The sequence below is a fragment of the Gastrolobium bilobum genome, unplaced genomic scaffold, assembly GCF_033153095.1.
Source record: "Gastrolobium bilobum isolate Gb01-03AN ecotype WA unplaced genomic scaffold, APGP_CSIRO_Gbil_v1 utg21117, whole genome shotgun sequence".
In the NCBI taxonomy this organism is placed as follows: Eukaryota; Viridiplantae; Streptophyta; class Magnoliopsida; order Fabales; family Fabaceae; genus Gastrolobium; species Gastrolobium bilobum.
This window is the reverse complement of record NW_026897373.1, coordinates 54514-75691: the sequence shown is the minus strand read 5'-3', so window position 1 is coordinate 75691 and position 21178 is coordinate 54514. Positions and strand designations below refer to the sequence as shown.

Here is a 21178-nt window from a genome sequence, read left to right as displayed (position 1 = left end):
TTCTTGTAGAACCGCCTCAATATAGCTGTTTTCTTGTAGTGTTTAACGATATTAGAATCATCGTCCCGCTCATATGTCACAACAACCTATCCAGTCACCAACTTAGACTATATTCAATCATATGTGGTTAGACACAACTCCTTATCAAAACATTTGATAATATTTAGTATTTCGAGGTTTATAAAGAGAATATGGAATTATTGAGTTTGGAATCTCATCACAGCGATAAAGGGTTTGTCGGCATAATGATGAATGATTCTTTTCATGAAGAAAGGGAAATTCTGAAATTCCCTTATGATATGATTACTATTTTATTAAGAAAGGACCCACCATTGTGAAATGAAATATTCAGGATGTGTTTGGTATAAGAGTATCAAAAAGATTATGGGTAAATCTTCTTTGATAAATGTCAATTATCATGTTTGGTACAAATAATAAAAATCAATTTTCGGATATCCAAAATTTATCGGTAATTTGATTTACGAAGAAAAGTCACTATTCAGATTACTAAAAATAATATGGTAATTCAGAATTCTAAGTAAAGGAAAAGCACAACAATAATTTTTGAGATAAAAATACTCCAACACACGTCAAAACCTAGACCCAATCTATCAATTACAAAAGTAAAAATAGTTTAGGGTTATTTTTATAAAATAACCTCATATTTCAAGTCATATTTCGTTCTAAATTAAACATGAAATCAATAATCTTTATCCAATATTCCTGGTAATATTTTGACGAACCAAACATTTTTTTCGTAACATTCCGAGTAAATTCAATTTCTAATATTTCCAGTAATCGTGATTTCTGGATACCAAAAAATTTCTCTGGTACCAAACACATGCTTGGTGGATTTCAACTCATATTCTCTCACATCATGTTATATGACTTTATTAACGTCATAATTCCATAATTTTATTAACTAATTAAGCCGTATCAAGGGAAATCGTTGTCGTTATTTTATTTCATGCTGTTCGTGCTTTTGCGAAATTAAAATTATGCCCCTCACCCCACCAAAAAAAGAAAAAAGAAGAAGAAGAAGAAGAATATAAAAATATGACATGCATTTCGAAACGAAAGTAATAAAATGGAGAGAGTGGAAAAGAAAAGTGAATAGAGCTAGAAAACTTTTAAAAAGAATGAGAATAAACAAAAGAAAAAGTTTATATGCCTCGTCACATTTGGAAAAGGAAAAGGAAAAAGCAGAAGCTGTGTGTAGCACTTCCAAAAGACCAATTGAGGAGAGAATAGATTAGTCACAAAAAAGGAGAGGAAGCCCTATATATATATATATATATATATATATGTTAGCTATGCATGCAAAGCAATTCCCAAAGACCACTTGAAAAGAATGGGAAGCTTCATCTTTAACCTTCACCTTATCGTTTCATCATTTCTTCTTGTCACTTTCTTGCTCGAAGCTGTCCATGGCAGCAAAAAGGCAGGATCGTTTTGCTTATTGCTTATTTATTTTTAAGTTTCTACTTCGAAATTGTGACGATGATTTGTTTGTGTTGCTGAAGTAGTTTTGTTTTGTGATCATCACCTAAATGATCTTTTTAATACTTTATATTTTATTCTTTAACATATTTTTTACGCAAGAGCTCTCTGAGCTTGAAGTGTAGATATGACATAAGTCTATTTCATTTTTGGTCTGTCTTGTGCTGCACAAGCCCAATTTTGGTCTGCGGAGAGGATCGAACTCGTGACTTTATGGTCACTGAAGCTCTGATACTATGTCAAGAACCATTTCAACCCAAAAACCTTAAGGTGTTAGGTGACGGTCTTTTTAATACTTTATATTATTCTCTAACATACCCCTCACGCAAGAGTCCTTCGAACTTCTTGAAGTATGGATATGACATAAGTCCATTGTTGGTCTGCCTTATGTTGTACAAGCTCATTTTTTTTTGGGTCTGCCTTGTATTTTTTTTAATTCCACCCGAAAGTGAAGTTCTGATATCATGTTAAAAATCAATTCAACGCAAAACTTTAAAATATTAAGTAATGATATTTTTAATACTTTATATTTTATTCTCTCACAGGTTGGTTCTTTTATCCTTGTTTACAGTGTTACATTGTATACTTGGGAGCGCATTCTCATGGTCCTAGCCCTATGTCTGTTGACATTGAGCTTGCTACCTATTCTCATTATGATTTGCTAGGTTCGATCTTGGGAAGGTATAAAATCATGGATTTAATTTTAATTGGTTGCTATATAAATTTTTCTTTATTTTATTATCTAATCATATATTATTGGGTTCATTTTTTTAATATTATTTTAGAAAACTTTGTTTAATGTTCACTGAAATAATGTTGTTTTGGGATGAAAATCATGGTGTGTTTATAATTTTAATTTATTTCAAAGTTATAATAGTCTTTATCATTCTAATTTTTTTAGTTTTTCAACCTCAAAATAACTCGTTTCATTGAACATTAAACAAAGTTTTTTAAAGTAATATTAGATGCTTTATTTCCTATATTATTATGGGACATGACACACTTACCACTAAAAAAGTTTACCACCTTTACAGACAGCCTATCGCCGTTGATTTTCGTTAATCTAATGATTATAATTTATTAGAAATTAATAATTAATTAATAAGTGCGATCCAATAATTTCTAATAAATTATAACTGTTAGATTGACGGAAATCAACGGTAATTAAGTTGGTTGTAAAGGTAGTAAATTTTTTTGGTAGTAAGTATATTCTTCCCCTATTATTAAGGGATTAATGTTTCTAATGTGAGTGAGTGAGACAATATTAGGAGAAGAAAAAGAAAAAGAAAATTTAAGATCCATCCACTTTTACATATGTTTGCAAGAAATAAGAAACATTAAATCAAAAGAATTTTTACTATTATAACCGCTACTTCAACTTGGTTGATGACATTTCAACAATTTATTAGATAATAGTAAAAAAATATAGAAGAAAATGATGGATTAATTGTATAAATGTTCTTTCACAGCCGGGAGAAAGCAAAAGAAGCGATTATTTACTCATATAACAGACACATCAATGGCTTTGCTGCGATGCTTGAAGAGGAAGAAGCTGAAGATATTGCAAGTGAGAACGCTTCCAATTAATGTTTTCAACTCATTTTTCGTCATTGAAGCCCAGCGATGATCACCTAGTCAAATTCAATTTTGTTTCCAATTATTTGACCCAACGTTTTGAATGGGGCAGAAAACCCAAATGTAGTGTCTGTGTTCTTGAGCAAAGAGTATAAACTGCATACTACCCGGTCATGGGAATTTCTTGGATTGCACCGAAATAGTAAGAACTCTGCATGGCAAAAGGGAAGATTTGGTGAAAATACAATAATCGGTAACATTGACACAGGTAATTAAGCATTATGACTTTTCTGCACATTATATGCGCGTTATAATCCAATTATTATAGGTTAATTATTTTCTATTAACTTTTTCAAGGGAATATTTTTTTTGGATTCAAATGAAAATCGAACATATAATTTAATATAATCTATCCCTCACTATTAGATCAATTCTAATGACTTTTTTTCAAGCTAATGTACTAATGATGATTACCGATGTCAATTTTGCCAATAGCCGCAAACAATGTCATAACTTATGATAGCTCAGTTGGAATGTGAAAACTGAATACGTGTAAATAGAAGTAAATGTTTGATCTTTTTCAATATTATTTTTAGAAAAAATTTAAAGCCGCGAACAGAATTATCTTATTTGGTTGAAGAATACTTCTGATTTATAAAAAAAAAATAACAATGTTATGACTTGTTTTATTTGTGACTGAAGTATTGAAAGAGAATGTTGATGTTGACATAATGTTATAGAACTCCACACATGCATGCATAGACCATATTTGAAATGTAATTATTAGTAAGCGTATATCGACGATGGGGAATTGTTTTCTTGTAGGATTTTATAAGAGTTATCTTGTAGGAAAAGTGATTATGTAATGTTATAGAGATTCGTTTTGTGTGCCGTAATTTTTTTTTCTTCAAAAAGTGTGAGCCCCACAAAATATTGTGTGTAGGAAAGTTTGTTGTGTCATGTAAATGACAAATGCAAACCCCTTTCTTGTATTATATGATATAAAAACACTTTTCTACACTCACGTATAGAGAAATAGGATATATTTATATATTTTCTTTCATCTCTTCTCTATATGTGTGTATAAGAAACTTTTATTATTTTAGGTAATATAAGAAGAGGTAGGATATTCCTACTACCTATTTTTTCTACTATCACTCCACTACCATTTTAATTATCATTGGATTCAAAAGTTTTTTTTTTTCTCTTTTCATTCAACTTTTCCTTTAATCCAATGATAATTAAAATGATAGTGGAGTGGTAATAAAAAAAATAAGTAGTTAAAATATCCTAACTCATATAAGAAAACAATTTTCCATCCATAATTACTAGTTTACAAAACTTCGTGATGTGTTCAATATTTGACATTCTTTTAACACCTATTTCGTCCTTGCAAACAATAGGTGTTTGGCCCGAATCCAAGAGCTTCAGTGACAAAGGATTCGGTCCCGTCCCATCAAAATGGCGCGGGGGTAACGTCTGTCAAATCCCTGGCTCCAAGAAAAATCCTTGCAACAGGTTATTTTTATTCAATTCTTTCTTAGTTTCTTTGAAGCTTTTTCAATATATAATATGAAAAATTGTGCATTATTTTAAACAATATAAATTTAGATTCTTTTAAAAAGATAGATATAAAAAAATACGATCCATATTTTATGTTTTTTATTTTTTTAGTAGGACCCATATTTTTGTGTATTTATTTTTCTCTTGAAAGGATATAAGTTTATCGAAACACACTTTCCTCATATAATAAATGAGTCAGTAACTTAGTGTAATTTTACATCTATATAAATTACACTTAATTTTAATTATTGATTTTATTTATATTTTTACGGTTTTGATTTATCATATATGTGAGCCCTTGGATATGTAAGTAAATTAATCATTAAGATTTGAGGTAAGACTTTTTATTTTTACACTAATATAAAAATAACATGTCCCTAAGTAAATAGATAACTTACATTTAACAAAAAAAAATAAAAAATTCACAAGTTCTATGCAACATTAAAAACTAAGCAATGAGAAAAACATATGCAGCAAGATTCCTTTCACCATCAATTTGTTCTCTATAATAAACAGGAAACTAATTGGAGCAAGATTCTTCAACAATGCTTATGAGGCATATTATGGCAAACTTCCCACATCAAAACATACAGCACGTGACTTTGTAGGACATGGTACACATACTCTATCAATCGCAGGTGGCAATTTTGTTCCTGGTGCAAGTGTCTTTGCTGTTGGAAATGGTACTGCAAAGGGTGGATCCCCAAGAGCAAGAGTTGCAGCCTACAAAGTGTGCTGGTCTCCAACTGATCCAGCAAGCTGCTTTGGTGCGGATGTGTTAGCTGCTATTGACCAAGCCATAAGTGATGGTGTTGATATCATCTCACTCTCTGCTGGTGGCCAATATCTTATCACTCCTGAAGGAGTATTCACAGATGAGGTTTCCATAGGGGCATTCCATGCTCTTGCTAGAAATATACTATTAGTTGCCTCTGCAGGGAATGATGGGCCAACACCTGGATCTGTTGTCAATGTGGCTCCATGGGTCTTCACTGTTGCTGCTAGCACAATAGATAGGGACTTTAGCAGTACTTTAACTTTTGGTAACAACCAACAAATCACGGTATCACCCTTCTTCTTCTTCTACTTAGTATTAATTAGTCCTTTTTATTAATATTGAAATATAACTGTTTTTATTTTTTCTATTACCTGCAGGGTGCTAGTCTTTTTGTAAACATACCACCTAACCAGGCCTTTTCTCTTATCCTCTCTACTGATGCTAAGCTTGCCAATGCTTCAAATAGAGATGCGTAAGCACAAATCTCATAAGTTTTTCTTGAGAATACCTTGATTATTAAATGACTGTTTCTTACATATTTTTTTCTTTTTCAATATGTATATATTTTGTTGCAGTCAACTTTGTAGGCCTGGAACACTTGATCGTACAAAAGTAAGCGGCAAAATAGTGTCATGCCTTCGAGAAGGAAAAATAAAATCAGTTTCTGAGGGTCAGGAAGCTATGTGTGCGGGAGCACAGGGAATGATTTTAGGAAATCAAAAGCAAAATGGAAATACACTTCAAGCTGAACCTCATGTTCTGTCTACGGTCAACTATCCACCACCTCAACCAAAAAAGCATAATCGTGACATAACTGCCACGTAATTATATATTTATCTATCCTTCTCGAACGCCAACTTTTAATGTTATTAAATTTTAAATGACATGTTACAATTGAAGAGCTCAATTTATACACACACTATATTTATATTGCAGGGACTCTACAATAAACTCAAAAACTACAATAAAGATGTCCTCTGCAAAAACTTACCTTGGTAGAAAGCCAGCTCCAGTTATGGCTTCATACTCATCTAGAGGACCCAATAAGATTCAGCCATCAATCCTCAAGGTCTCTCTACACTTGGATTTCGTTATCTTCAGCTGAACACTTAATTTGTCTTGTTTTTTTCGATGACTCTGCGTTTGTCTTTTTGTTTCAGCCTGATGTAACTGCGCCTGGTGTTAACATACTTGCTGCCTATTCACTAGCCGCAAGTGCATCTAACCTATTATCAGACACTCGCCGGGGATTTCCATTTAATGTACTCCAAGGAACTTCTATGTCTTGTCCTCATGTTGCTGGCATTGCTGGACTTCTCAAAACACTTCATCCTAATTGGAGTCCTGCAGCTATTAAATCAGCAATCATGACCTCAGGTACTTATATTTATATATATGTTAGAAAATGTTTGACATTATGATATATAATATATCCATGTCTAATTTTTTGACCAAGATTTCTAACTTATTGAAATATATATGGTTGCAGCAACATCACTAGATAACACCAACATGCCAATTAGGGATGCATTTGGGAAAAAATCAGCAGATCCATTTGCTTATGGTTCAGGACATGTTCAACCTGACCTTGCTATAGATCCTGGACTTGTTTATGATCTAGGCCTTACTGATTACTTGAACTTCTTATGTGCTTCTGGTTATGACCAACAACTCATTTCCGCACTTAATTTCAATAGGACAATTATTTGTTCAGGATCTCACAGCGTAACAGACTTGAACTACCCTTCAATCACATTGCCAAATCTTGGGTTAAATGCAGTAAACGTTACTCGTACAGTGACCAATGTTGGGACACCAAGCACTTATATTGCAAATGCAAGAATGGCCGGATATAACATTGTTGTTGTACCGAATACCTTGAGTTTCAAGAAAATTGGTGAAAAGAAGACATTCCAGGTAATTGTGCAAGCAAGGAGTATGACTAATAGGGGAACTTATCAATTTGGGGAATTGAGATGGACAAATGGAAAGCACATAGTCAGAAGTCCTATTACAGTTCGGCGGAAATGAAAAGTGTCCTTGGGAGTTAGTTGTATCATACCAGTGTGGATGCATATGCAGTTATGTACGTTTGGCTATGGGGATGTCATGTTATCAGTTCATTGTGTTCCTTTTTTTTTATTTAATCCTTGTTTTAGTTGTTTGGCTAGCATAGTACAATGCGTTTTGTAATAATTGGTGCATGAGAATGCAACATCTGTATCATGTGTTATTTCTCTTCAAATATGGGTGTAATTGACAAATAATGCAAAGCAAACTCCAAGTTATATAAATAATTATGAGAAGTGTGAAAATATTAGTGTCAGTTAACTGGCAAGCAACTCTCTCTGGAAGAAGATTTGAAAGTGAAGCACTTTCTTTCTTCTAGTTATCAGAAAATTCCTGATACAGACGAAGAGTCTGTAAACAGTAACCAAGAACAATCTGTTATTTTTTGAATTTCGATAAAACCGTTCCATACAACTAACTTCCTTTTATAGTTGTTTACAAGCCACGTTGGCATTAACCCCTACCTTTTTTAACTTTCCCCAACTATTAACAACCCGTAACTATACAAAGATATTGGGCTTATATCGTAAACTATACTACAAGAGCCATTGGGCTTATAGGACAAAGTCCTTGACCCATATTGGACCACCCCTTAATCTAACTTCCCTTCCTGCTATCGTATCAACTGCCCTCCCTTCGACTGTGACCTTGTCCTCAAGGTGCAAATTTGGATACGCCTTGCGCAGCTCCTCAGCCTCTTCCCATGATGCATCTTCTGGAACTGTAGCTGACCACTGGACTAAGTGCTGCTGCCTTGGGATACCATTTACCCGCACTTCCCGCGAATCTAAAATGGCCATAGGTTGTTGAACCGGTCTGTTCTGCACTATTACCGTTGGGAGAGGTTCACAACTCACATCATTATTGCCATAAAATTGCTTCAACCTTGACACATGAAACACTAGATGGATCATACTTCCTGCTGGTAGAGTCAACCTGTAAGCTACAGGGCTAATGACTTTCTCGACAACATAAGGGCCAAAGTATCGCTTAGCTAGCTTATGATTTGATCTTCTTTCGACAGACACTTGTCTATAAGGTTGTAACTTGAATAAAACCTTGTCGCCAACCTTGAAGGTGCGTTCCTGCCTATGTTTGTCCGCTTGATGCTTCATTCGTTCTTGAGCTCTTCGCAGTTGAAGCTTCAAATAATCCCACACTTCCTGTCGCTGTTGTAGCATCGTGTCTACTGCCTCTATTTGAACTGCACTCTTATGATATTGTGGAATTAGGACTGGAATCTTCCCAAACACTGCTTGATAAGGTGACATATTAATAGCAGAATGCACTAAGGTGTTATAATGCAATTCTGCCCAACATAGCAACTGAGACCATGGGGAATTCTGTTAAGAGCAAAATGCTCTTAAATACTGTTCCAGATAGTGATTTGTGACTTCCGATTGGCCATCGGTTTGTGGATGATAGGCTGAGCTTGCAAGTAATTTAGTACCACTCAATTGAAATAAATGGCGCCAAAATTTACTCATAAACACTGCATCTCGGTCAGAAAGTAAGGTCCGAGGGAAACCATGATGTTTCACCATTGATTCACAAAATAGCTGTGCAACTGTTGCTGCTGTATAAGACGAAGGAAGAGATCCAAAATGAGCATATTTGGATAATCTATCCACTACTACCAGGACTGTAGTAAAACCATTAGATCTAGGGAGAGCTATAATGAAGTCAAGTGAGAGATCATCAAAGATAGCATTAGGAATAGGCAATGGTTGCAGCAATCCCAAAGGCGATTGGGTTGATGTCTTAATATGCTAACAAACTGTGCAGTCTCTAATGAACTGCTTTACATCGCTGCGCATGTTTTTCCAAAATAATGAAGTTGACAAACGTAAATATGTACGTTGAACTCTAGCATGACCTCCTATTGGTGTGCAGTGAGCTTCTTTTAACAATATCTCCTTAAGAGAAGAGCTTGATCCCAGCATACATCTATTGTTAGTAAAAATCATACCATGACGTTTGGAAAGTGCAGTTGCAGTATATGTACCTTCGTCTAAGGCTTTATGAAGTGCCAACAACTCTCTATCCTGTTTGTTCTCTTCCTTAATTTGCTCCCAAATTTCCAGTGTTGGTTTTGATCTCAAAGCATGTATTTGTGCCTTATCCTCCTCAGGAAATTGTCGCGACAAAGCATCTGCAACTATATTCGAAGCCCCTGCTTTATACTCAATCGTAAAGTGGTAGCCCATTATCTTGTAGAGATACTTTTGCTGATCTGCAGCATGGACAGTTTGATGGAGTAATTCTCTTAAACTTTGATGATCAGTCTTGATAACAAAGTGAGATCCAAGGAGATAATGACGCCACTTCTTGATTGCTTCGGTTAAGGCATACAATTCTCGAACATATGCTGATGAAGCTGCCATTCGTGGTCCAAATTTCTTACTAAAGAAGGAGGTTGGCTTCCCTCTTTGCAATAACACTACACCTGCTGCAATATTGGAAGCATCCGATTCCACTATAAAAGGTGATGTAAAATCTGGCAGCTGTAATATGGGAGTGGATGACATTGTTGTCTTCAATGTTGTAAAAGCCGAATCTGCTTCCTTGGTCCATGTAATCTTGTCTTGCTTTAGTAATTCAGTTAAAGGATAAGCTAAAGAGGCATAGTTGTTTACAAACCTTCTATAGTATCCTGTTAGACCAAGGAATGCCCTCAATTGCTTGATTGATTTGGGAATTGGCCAATCTATCATAGCTGCAATTTTGTTGACATCTACTTTAACATTAGTAGCAGTTACCACATGACCCAAATAAGCTATCTCACCTACTCCAAACTCACACTTACTGAGTTTAACAAAGAACAAATTTTGGAGCAAACAAGTCAGTGCTATCTGGAAGTGGTCAACATGTTTCTCCAAGGATACACTATAAATCAACACATCATCAAAGAATACTACAATAAATTTCCTTAGAAATGGACGAAGAAAACCATTCATGGCAGCTTGAAAGGTCGCAGGTGCATTAGTAAGACCAAAGGGCATGACCTTGAACTCATAACGACCCTTATGAGTTCTAAAAGCTGTCTTATGTATGTCCTCTGGGTTCATGCGTATTTGATGATATCCTGAACACAAATCCAGCTTAGTAAATACCTTAGCTGCAAAAAGTTCATCCAATAATTCATCTATGGTTGGAATAGGAAAAGCATCTTTGATGGTCATGGCATTTAAAACCCTGTAATCCAGACACATTCGCCAAGAGTGATCCTGTTTTCGAACTAATAACACAGTAGAAGAAAAAGCACTATGGTTGTGTTGTATCCATCCATTATCCATTAATTCAGCAACCTGTCGCTCAATTTCTTCCTTATGATGATATGGGTACCTATAAGGCTTGACTTTAACAGATTGCGAATTATCTAGCAACTGAATGTCATATGTGCTGTCCCTAAAGGGTGGTAACACCTTTGGTGTAGCAAATACTTGCTGACAATCAACCAAAATAGACCACAAAGGTGGAGGAATCTTTTCTTTTAAAGCTAACAAGTCAGTATTTACCTCCTCATAGGTAATATTGTCATGGCTTCCAAGAAAATTGCAGCTGGCATCAACAACAGAATCAAGTTGTGGCTGCTGTGGTTGTTTACCTCCTTGTAATGTAATTAATTTCCCTTTCCAAAGGAATTCCATCATCAAATCCCTATAGTGATGAGTAACTCTGCCCAAAGTCACCAACCATTGCATCCCCAACACTATACTGAGATCACAAAGCTCCACCACAAATAGATCAGTTTCAAAACAGTACCCTTGAATACTCAAACTCACTTTAGGACATCTTTTGTCACACTTAAAAACTCTCCATTACCCATAAAAACTCTCATCCTTGGAGATTTTATTATTGGTAATTGAAGTTGTTCAGCTACTTCTCTCCTTATAAAGCTATGTGAATTGCCTGAATCAATCAAAACTTGAACCTCTCGGTTGTTAACCTTTGCTATCAGAACCAATGATCTAGCATCTGCAGGACCCGACAAGGAATGTAAGGCAGCATCTATTCTAGAGCCTTGGTTATCATTTTGACACCACAAGATCTCTTCCTCAGATTCCCATTCTGGTTCATCCTCATCTACAATCATGAATAACATCTTGGATTTGTAACGATGTTTATTGGTCCATTTTTCATCATATGTATAACACAATCCTAACTCCCTCCTTTTTTGTAAATCCTCAGAAGACAATTTCTTAATTGTTAATGATTCAGTTGCAGTTGTAGAGATAACATTATTCTGTGACATTAAAGGTGGTGAAGAAGAACCTACCTTATTAGTAATACTGAATTTTTGAAAAGACCTCTTTGGTTGATTCGTGAGAGAAGACCTCAACTCGCAATGATGGCTATCATATGCAATAGCTAACTGCATGGCTTGATGCAGTGTGGTTGGCCAACGTAACTGTATAGCCCCTTGAAGACCTGGTTGCAAGCCAGCAATAAAAAATGTCATTAACAAATCATCACTTACATTGGTGACTTGATTCATCAATTTCTGGAATTCTGCCATATATTCTGCCAATAAACCTTTCTGCTTCAATTTAGCCAGTACTCCGCGAATATCCTTGTAACTGGAAGGACCAAAACGTTCGTGTACTGCCTTCATAAATGTTTCCCAACATGTGATGGTTCCACTCGTTGAAATCCACTGAAACCAATCAGCAGCTACTCCATCCATCCGCAACCCAGCTAGATCCACCATGAATGTCTCTGGAACTTGTTGGATCTTGAAAAACAACTCTGTTTTGAAAACCCATGTGTTTGGTTCTTTCCCATCAAATTTGGGTATTTCCGGCTTCACAAACTTCAGCACTGCTCTGGGATCATCATGATGTCCCCCCGAATTTTCACCTCCACGAGAGTGATGAGAACTATTCAGAGGTGTAGTTTCTGCAGATTTTGACCCATGCACCATCAATTTGCGAAAGTTCGATTGAACTTCTTGAAATCATGATTTCATGGTGACCAATAACTGTTCAAAACGTTGATTAGTCTGCTCTCGATATTGTAAGAATTCATCAGCAAGCTCCTGCATCTTCATTTCGGGAAGAATAATGGAGTCCACAACAATGAAAAAGCACCAAATGATACAGACGAAGAGTCTGTAAACAGTAACAAAGAACAATCTGTTATTTTCTGAATTTCGATAAAATCGTTCCATACAACTAACTTCCTTTTATAGTTGTTTACAAGCCACATTGGCATTACCCCCTACCTTTATTAACTTTCCCCAACTAGTAACAACCCGTAACTATACAAAGCTATTGGGCTTATATCGTGAACTATACTACAAGAGCCATTGGGCTTATAGGACAAAGTCCTTGACCCATGTTGGACCACCCCTTAATCTAACTTCCCTTCCTGCTATCGTATCAACTGCCCTCCCGTCGACTGTGACCTTGTCCTCAAGGTGCAAATTTGGATACACCTTGCGCAGCTCCTCAGCCTCTTCCCATGATGCATCTTCTAGAACTGTAGCTGACCACTGGACTAAGTGCTGCTGCCTTGGGATACCATTTACCCGCACTTCCCGCGAATCTAAAATGGTGTTATACGAGGAATAACACCATTTTAGATTAATTTGTTTAGGTTCCCGAACAAATAATAACCTACAGAAGATTAATTTGCCCAAATTATGGTTTGGCTTTCTCAATGAAAAACCAAATACACTGAGGAATACTTGTTACTTACTATTAATTTTATTATCCATTCCATTATTTTTTAATTGCTATTCCATCTTCATTTTATTTTATCTTTAGATGTATATACGAGGAATGTTATATTTTACAAAAAATTTATTTTCAAACTCTTACAAATTATATTATGTCTGATCAATAATATATTTTTGAGTAGAGTATTACAGGTTAGATATAGTTTAATTTGTAAATTTCTAAAAAAAAAAAATTATCAATATAATCATATTTTATAAAATATACAACTTTCATGTACTAATTTGAATCATACAATTCAATCGGTTATCCGAAAACAATACCGGTGATTCATCGATTGAATGAGTAATCTATAATCCAATACCCTGCGGATTAATAATCGGGTTGGGTTCGATAATATTGGAGGAACAAGTGGTTCGAAAGCGACAAATTAATATCCGTTAGTCTAATGAAAAAGGTGTGATCTGTAAGGCATAAGCATGCCTCCTTAACTATCCTGGGACAACAGGTCTAAAATATAGTAGTAACTATTGCACTCTCAGTGCTCTGTTACCGGCCACTTTATGACACTTTGGAAGAAGTCCATTCAACATAAAAATAGACGCAAGCCATGAGAAAGAAAATAGATAATTAGTAATCATGTTATTGTACTTTCACTGCTCAACTAACGAAGAAATTGTAAAGAGGGACATAAGCCATAAGAGAGGAAGTAGATAATTAGTAATCAATATGAGTGTAAATAAGCTAAATTAAATTAGGCTTTAACTTAAATAATTTAGGCCTATATAAATAAATTAGACTTTAACATAAATAGTCTAAGACTAGACGTGATATTTTGACAAATATTACTGTTCGCGTGATATACTAATAAAAAAGAGATCAATATATGATACATTGATCACTGTTCCTCGAATCAACATAAAAATAGACGCAAGTCATAAGAGAGAAAATTGATAATTAGTAATTATATTATTGCACTCTCACTACTCAGCTAACTAAGAATTTGTAAAGAGGGACATAAGCCATAAGAAAGGAAGTAGATAATTAGTAATTATATTATTTGAAAATTTTGTGTTTTTTTTTATTCTAAATATTCAACCTCAGCATTAAGAGAGAAAGATATAAAAATTTTCCGTAACAAACTCATATAAAATTTTAATATACAGTTAGAGAAATTTAATATAATACTATTAGAGTGACATTCACCTAACAATTTACATTTTTGAGTTAAAATAACTTTTTACATGATATCATAGTTATGGTGATTAAGGGATATGAATTTGATCTTCACTATCTTTATTTTATTAATAAATAAATAATTATTATGAAATTAAAAAATTAATATAAAAAATTAAGAGGAATTTGACATAAATACAAATATACTCAACATAAATACCATCTTCCACCCAATGGATTGGGCCATTGATGTATCACATTATTTCATTAGACATGAAAACTATTTGTTTTGCTTATTAGAAAATGAGCGGGCAACTCAAAAAAATAAAATAAAAAAATCCTTCCCTAATGTGGAGTGTACATTTTTAACCATAATTCTCAATATGTGTTTACGTTAATATATATATATATATATATATATATATATATATGAGGAGAGATCTTTTTTGTGGAATATTTCGTCACAAAAATATTTTTTCGTCGGAATACTTTTTGTCGAAAAGCGACGGTATTTTTTCTCTAATGAAAATTTTTACAAAAATAAATTTTCTATCAAAATTATCGACCAAATTTAGTTTCCGTCAAAAGTTTTGACGAAAATGATTTCCTCCATCAAATGTTTTAAACGAAAAAAGAATCACGTCTCGTTCAAAATTTTGAGGGGAATGTGTCCTGACGAAAATTGTTTTGATGGAAATGTTTCATTCGAAACTTTCGACAAAATTTAGATTCTCTAAGGAATTTTGATAGAATATTTTTTCCTTCAAAAATTTTTACAAATTTTTTTGACAAAAATGTGTTCCGTGGAAAATTTTGATGGAAATGTTTTTCATCAAAAAACTTGACGAAAATATTTAGTCGAAAATTTTTGATTAAAATGTGTTTCGCTAAAAATTTTGACGAATTTTTTTTTTGTCACAAAATTTTTTTTGTTAAAAAGTTTAACGAAAATGTTTTTGTCGAAAAATTTCGCCCAAATTTGAATTCTGTAAAGAATTTTGATGAAATTTTTTTCCGTCAAAAAATTTCGATGGAAATGTGTTTCGTCGAAATTTTTGATGAATATATTTTTTTGTGAAATAATTTGACGAAATTTAGATTCCGTAAAAAAATTTGACAACAAATTCCGTCAAATTTTTTTTACATAAATGTTTTTAGTCACAAATTTTGATGAAAATATTTTTCGTACAAAAATTTTGCGAAAATTTTTTATGAAAATATTTTCCGTAAAAAATTTTGACGTAATTGTTTTACGTTAAAACTTTTCTTTTAACATAATTGTGATTTTCTTTTTCTTTTCTTTTCTTTTTTCACATAATGGGTGTGGATCAAGTTTTGGGTCAGTGGGTCATTATTAAAATCAATCAGGTCTAAAACTGACCCAAATAAAAGTGAGTCAGTATTTAAACTAGTTCAAAAAAAAAAGATATTTATGAATCAGGTCAAGATCAGATCAAGAGTAAGACAAGTGAACCAGTTTTTTTCCACACCCCTGTACTTTTATATATATCAAAGTAAAAAAGGGGAATTAACGGGGCTATGCTTACTTTCACTTTTAAAATGCTTGACATCATCTCATTTCCTGTTCCTCTCTCTAACTTATCGAGAAAGTAGCCACCTTTCATTATAATTCCAGCACCTCCCCCACATGACACGTGACATCCAGAAATAATGTTCCATCATCATAGCATTTTATTTTATATTACAATGCTTTAATCCCGTCTATGTATAGCATCAACTTTATAGGATGGAAAAGCTAAATATAAGCTTTTTTGGAAACTTGTGAGAAAGGACTTTAAGGTACTTAATGTAGTTTTTTTTTCTCTGCTAATTCATAAATCAGTTTTTTTTTTTTTTCATTTTGGGACTAATGGAAAAGTTAATCATTACTTTACTTTTATTCAAAGCTTGTAGAGCAAAATTATATTTACAGCTTGCTCACATCCCACTGAGGACTTCCCATAAAAGATAACTAGTAACTACTACATGAGTACACAAAGACAAAACAAACAAGCTTACAACATAAGATAAATGATGAGTCACACATAGTAGAAAACAAGAAAAAACAAATGTTTAAAGCAGTTTAATGTTTTATTGGAGTTGTCCAAGTTTGATCAAGGGGAACTGGTCCTCTAAAGGTGATTTTCTCATCGCAAGCTCTTTAGAGACTTGATCCATGGTTGGGCGAGAAGATGGATTTTCATTCAAGCAAGAAAATGCCAACCTTGCAATCAAGATGACATCCCCAACAATTGGCTTCACAGGTTGATGAGGCCGTTCGTCCAACACATCAATCAATAGCAAATCATAACTCATTGATGTTGTAGATGATGATGACAACGAAGAAATGAGATCTCCTGGATGCTTTCCCATTAGGATTTCTAAAGAAAGTACTCCAAAACTGAAAACATCACATTTCTCGTTCATTTTCATTGTCTGGGCAAGCTCTACAAGCAATCAAAATTTTAAAGTTACACATAAAGCAATGTATATAGGTTTAAATTGAAAAAACATGTTTAGTAAGTGTATTTTCAAAATGGATATTGATATTGGCACATCACTTTTGCATACTTTAATTCTTGCTTAGGGATTAGACCTATTCCTCTGCGGGTCAACCAATCCTTAAGTTGAACTTCAATATAAAAAGTGGTTTAAATTGTATTGGTGTGATCACTTCCATTTCTAAATGCAAGGGAAAATGGACAAACCTGGTGCAGCATAACCAAGGGTGTAAGCACATGTGGTCCAACTTTGTGAATCAGGCTTAAGAAACTTGGCTGTCCCAAAATCAGAGACGTGTGCTTCATATTCTAAATCCAAAAGAACATTCTTGCTCGATATGTCACGATGAATTATTGGAGGTGAACAGTCATGATGCATATAAGATAAAGCATTGGCCACACCTTTAACGACATTCACCCTCTTTTCCCAATCAAATGCAATTGCTAGTGTGTCATTGTTTAGTATCTGATCCAAGCTACCACCTTCCAAAAACTTGTAAACCAAGAATGAGAACCGTGAATGTGAGCAAAATCCATATAGCTTTATGATGTTACGGTGCCTGATTTCTGTCAAAGCTTGAATTTCATTTTCAAAAGCTTTAAAGTTGGGCTTCTCTCCATTTGTTTCTGAATGAATTTTCTTCACCGCAACAACCAGACCCGAAGGCAACTCAGCCTTGTAAACATAACCTTGTCCTCCCTTTCCAATGAGATATTTGTCATCAAAATTATTGGTAGCTCCAATGATATTTTCAAACACCATTTTTCCATCATGACTCCATATGGAAAAGAATTCTTCTGATTGTGCTTCTTTAGTCTGGATTTCTTTGTTTCTTGCTCTTCGACAAAGAATACATATTGAAACTCCAACCCCACAAAGTACTAGTATTAGAGCACCCAAGATGATGAATAGTACCTGAAGGATCACCTTGTGGCTCTTTCGACTGTGGTAGGTTGGACAAAGAACCAAGCCAGAGACGTTACCACACAAGCCTTTGTTATTTTTCAATGACTCAATTGGAGCATTAAGAAAGGCTTGATTTTTTGGAAGAGGCCCTTCTAACTGATTGTATGATATGTTGACCGAAATCAAGCCTGGCATGTCATCAAAACTGGATGGAATGGCGCCATGAAGATTATTGTGTGAGAGATCCAACCATTGCAAATGAATCATACCTCCAAGCACTGTTGGTATTATTCCACTCAGCAAATTCCTGCTAAGATCAAGAGTATCAAGAGATTGTGATTTGCCAAACTCAAAGGGAATGCTTCCTGTTATTTTGTTGTTGCTCAAATTCAATTTCACTAGTTTGGGAAAACTCACGACTTCCTTTGGTATTGTGCCATTCAACTGGTTTCCTGCTAGATCCAACTCTAGAAGATTCTGCAGTAATCCTATTTCTGTGGGAATGTTTCCTGAAAAATGATTGTTGCTAATGTAGAGTTCCACTAAGTCCTTCAAATTCCCAAGCTCCTTCGGAATCTCTCCCACCAAGTGATTGGAAGAAAGGTGAAGACTGCCAAGGTTGGATGCCCCAACAAGTTGTACAGGTATACCACCAGAAATATTGTTGTTGGATATCTTGAAGGTAATAAGATTAGGGCACTTCCCCCAGTTTGGCGAAATGTGGCCATAAAATTTATTATCACTCAGATCAATATAATTCAAATTCGGATATACACCAAAATCTTGCTCTAAATCTCCTTGCAGTTGGTTTCCCTGAAGCGCGAGTTGAGCAATACTGGAGGAGCTCTTCAAGTTTCTAGGTATTGGACCCGTTAAACGGTTGAATTGAGCAGTGAAGTACTCCAATGACCCACCAAAGCAGATTAGAGGTGGCAAGTGGCCAGTGAAATCATTATTGTCTAAGAACAAGGAATTCAAGTTGGTAATGTTATTCATGACCTGTGGAATGCTACCATTAAGTTTGTTGACGGACAATCCTAGCCAGGTGAGGCTTATCAAATTTCCAATTGTGGTTGGAATAGATCCTGAGAGATTATTTGCATGGAGATCGAGAGAAACCAAATTGATCAAATTTCCTATGGAGGGAGGAATTGATCCAGAAAGATCATTATAGCTCAGGGATAACATGGTGAGCTTTGTCAAGTTTCCGATGGTGTAAGGGATGGAACCAGAAAGTTGGTTGCCATCAAGTTCAAGGTCTTCCAAATTGGACAAATTTTCTATGGAAGTAGGGATTGGTCCAGAAAGATTATTGCTATAAAGGTTGAGAATGATCAAGTTAGACATGTTCCATAAGGAGGGTGGGATTGGCCCAGACAGCTTAGTGTTATTAGAAAGGATAAGTGTATTTAAACTGCTGATATTACCAATTGTATTGGGGATGGTATCAGAGAGAGAGTTAAGTGACATATCAATATACCGAAGCTTTGTCAACACTCCAATTTCTTGGGGAATGGAACCGAAAAGGTTATTATCTGAAATGCTTAGATGCTTTAAGTTGTTCAATTTTCCAATCTCCGGAGGAATGGAGCCGGAAATATTGTTGGTTCCTAAATCTAGATATGATAGGTTGGTCAAGTTTGCAATGGAATTAGGAATTGCTCCACTTAGTTGGCATATGGAAAGATCAAGCCCACGCAAACTCCTCAATGTCCATATTTCTTTAGGGATGGAACCATGGAAAGTATTTGTAGACAAGTTCAAATCTATTACTTTGGACATGTTACCAATTTGTGGGGGGATGGTTCCATAAAAGGAGTTGTTGCAGATATTAAGCCTGAGGAGGTTGGGCAATGAGGAGAAGCTGAGAGTTTGGAGTGTACCTTTCAGAAGATAATTTTCAAGATTTATGCTGGAGACAGACTCGGATTTGTCGCACTGAATTCCCTCCCATTTGCATGGACTAGTAGTACCCGTCCAAGTTGGCAAGAGAGTTTGGCTTTGGTTTTCAAGGCTGTGTTTCCACTTTAACAGAGCATTTGCTTCACTTTCTTCAGCTACAGCTTGATCATGAAAAGTAGCAGTGGTGGGAGCAGGGACCAAAGAAGGGATTCTGGGAAAACCAGCAACTTGAGGCGAAGAGAGTGTTAGAATGACCCAAAGGAATACGAAGGGAATCTTCCAGCAGGCTAGAATCTTGATGAACGTTCCATTTTCAAACATGGGTACCATGGTTCAAGTCTAACAGGAATAACAGGAATTTTGGATAAAGAATTAAGAATACAATCTAAGAGTGCAGATTCTTGTAAGTGGATAGCATATTGTCTTGATGGTAGAAGTTGGTGTTGGGAGATCCTTATAAAGGAAATAAACCAAACATGATACACGAGTACACTTTTGAGAGTCTTGCACAAAGCCAATAAAAATTTATCAGTTGAGCTTTCCGAAAGACACCTTTTTCAAAGTTTGTATTATTTAGTTCTCCACTTCTCAATTCACATTACTTTGAAGAAAAATGTCATTGCTTTAGTATAGGGACATATATTTTCTATTGACCAAAGTCACGTCAGAACGGGACGCTTATTCATTGATTGGAAAATGAGAAACGAAGAAAAACCAAAAAGGAAGAAGACCCAAAAAAAAGATAGAAGACCCAAATAAAAATTTAAAGATCCTCAAAACAATTTTTATTGACCCATGCTTCTACTGCTAGATATAACAACTCCTAAATAGTTTATTAGAGGACTTATCAAACAGGATTTGAACTTGTGTTTTATTGACATTTGAACTTGTGTTTTCATTTTTAGTGTCTAAGATTGCCTACCACTTCAAGTCATTCATACTATAGTATGTGAGATTTCCTCGTACTTGAATTTCCAATAGCTATGTTTATACACAATAAAATCAACTAATATTTTCTTTCAACATTTCACAAAAAGTTCATTATGCCTTCAGTTATGTTTATGCTGTTGCTTCCATTGTACTTCATCCTGTGTCTTTTTTCGACATAAGCATTGCAACCGTTTATTGTATATCAAGAACAAACATAAAGTTAACTAGCAACTGCTTTTCATGTGTTTTTGCAGGCTCAGACTACGATACACACACATCGACACGAGACAAGACACTATACGACACGTCGACAGATTAATTTTAAATAATGTTATTTTCCGACAAGTCAGGACACGTTTTGATATTAAATAATATTTTTGATATATAATATAATTTATATTTAATACATAAAACAGTCCACAATAAGTCATATAATCAATCAAATATTCAAATTTCTTAACATAAATATAAAGTAAAAATAATTTTTCATACGTTGTTAATTTTTTATGTCAAATTCCATAATAGAAAAAAGTTGACTTATAAATTAATTTTTTTTTAATTAATAAAAAAAATTTAGACCTTAAAAAAAATGTGTTGA

At 34.5% G+C, this 21178-nt stretch overlaps 2 protein-coding genes across 2 annotated transcripts; one reads left to right on the top strand and one right to left on the bottom strand.

The window, feature by feature from the left end:
• Nucleotides 1-1333: 1333 nt before the first annotated feature.
• LOC133306365 (subtilisin-like protease Glyma18g48580) lies at nucleotides 1334-7661 on the top strand. Its single transcript, XM_061506674.1, has 11 exons — nucleotides 1334-1441; nucleotides 2072-2181; nucleotides 2970-3067; nucleotides 3188-3343; nucleotides 4479-4593; nucleotides 5155-5701; nucleotides 5794-5888; nucleotides 5992-6237; nucleotides 6353-6485; nucleotides 6577-6793; nucleotides 6906-7661. The coding sequence occupies exons 1-11, from the start codon at nucleotides 1352-1354 to the stop codon at nucleotides 7445-7447; spliced, it is 2349 nt and encodes a 782-aa protein (XP_061362658.1). The 5' UTR covers nucleotides 1334-1351; the 3' UTR covers nucleotides 7448-7661.
• Nucleotides 7662-16379: 8718 nt separating this feature from the next.
• On the bottom strand, nucleotides 16380-19980 carry LOC133306369 (MDIS1-interacting receptor like kinase 2-like). The gene is made up of 3 exons (XM_061506677.1): nucleotides 19219-19980; nucleotides 17049-19071; nucleotides 16380-16787 (listed from the first exon to the last, which is right to left on the bottom strand). Exons 1-3 carry the CDS (start codon nucleotides 19978-19980, stop codon nucleotides 16432-16434), a joined length of 3141 nt encoding a protein of 1046 aa, XP_061362661.1. The 3' UTR covers nucleotides 16380-16431.
• Between the last annotated feature and the right edge of the window lie 1198 nt (nucleotides 19981-21178).

Bases quoted from the DNA above. Each gene is read 5' to 3' on its own strand.
- LOC133306365 (XM_061506674.1), top strand. From the start codon at position 1,352: ATGGGAAGCTTCATCTTTAACCTTCACCTTATCGTTTCATCATTTCTT. The intron at 1,442-2,071 runs GCAGGATCGTTT...CCTTGTTTACAG, and splicing joins CTGTCCATGGCAGCAAAAAG to TGTTACATTGTATACTTGGG. The intron at 5,889-5,991 runs GTAAGCACAAAT...ATTTTGTTGCAG, and splicing joins AATGCTTCAAATAGAGATGC to TCAACTTTGTAGGCCTGGAA.
- LOC133306369 (XM_061506677.1), bottom strand. From the start codon at position 19,980: ATGGTACCCATGTTTGAAAATGGAACGTTCATCAAGATTCTAGCCTGC. The intron at 19,072-19,218 runs ATGTCACTTAAC...ATCATTCTCAAC, and splicing joins CAAAGCTTCGGTATATTGAT to CTTTATAGCAATAATCTTTC. The intron at 16,788-17,048 runs GTTTGTCCATTT...GATTGCTTGTAG, and splicing joins CCTTGGTTATGCTGCACCAG to AGCTTGCCCAGACAATGAAA.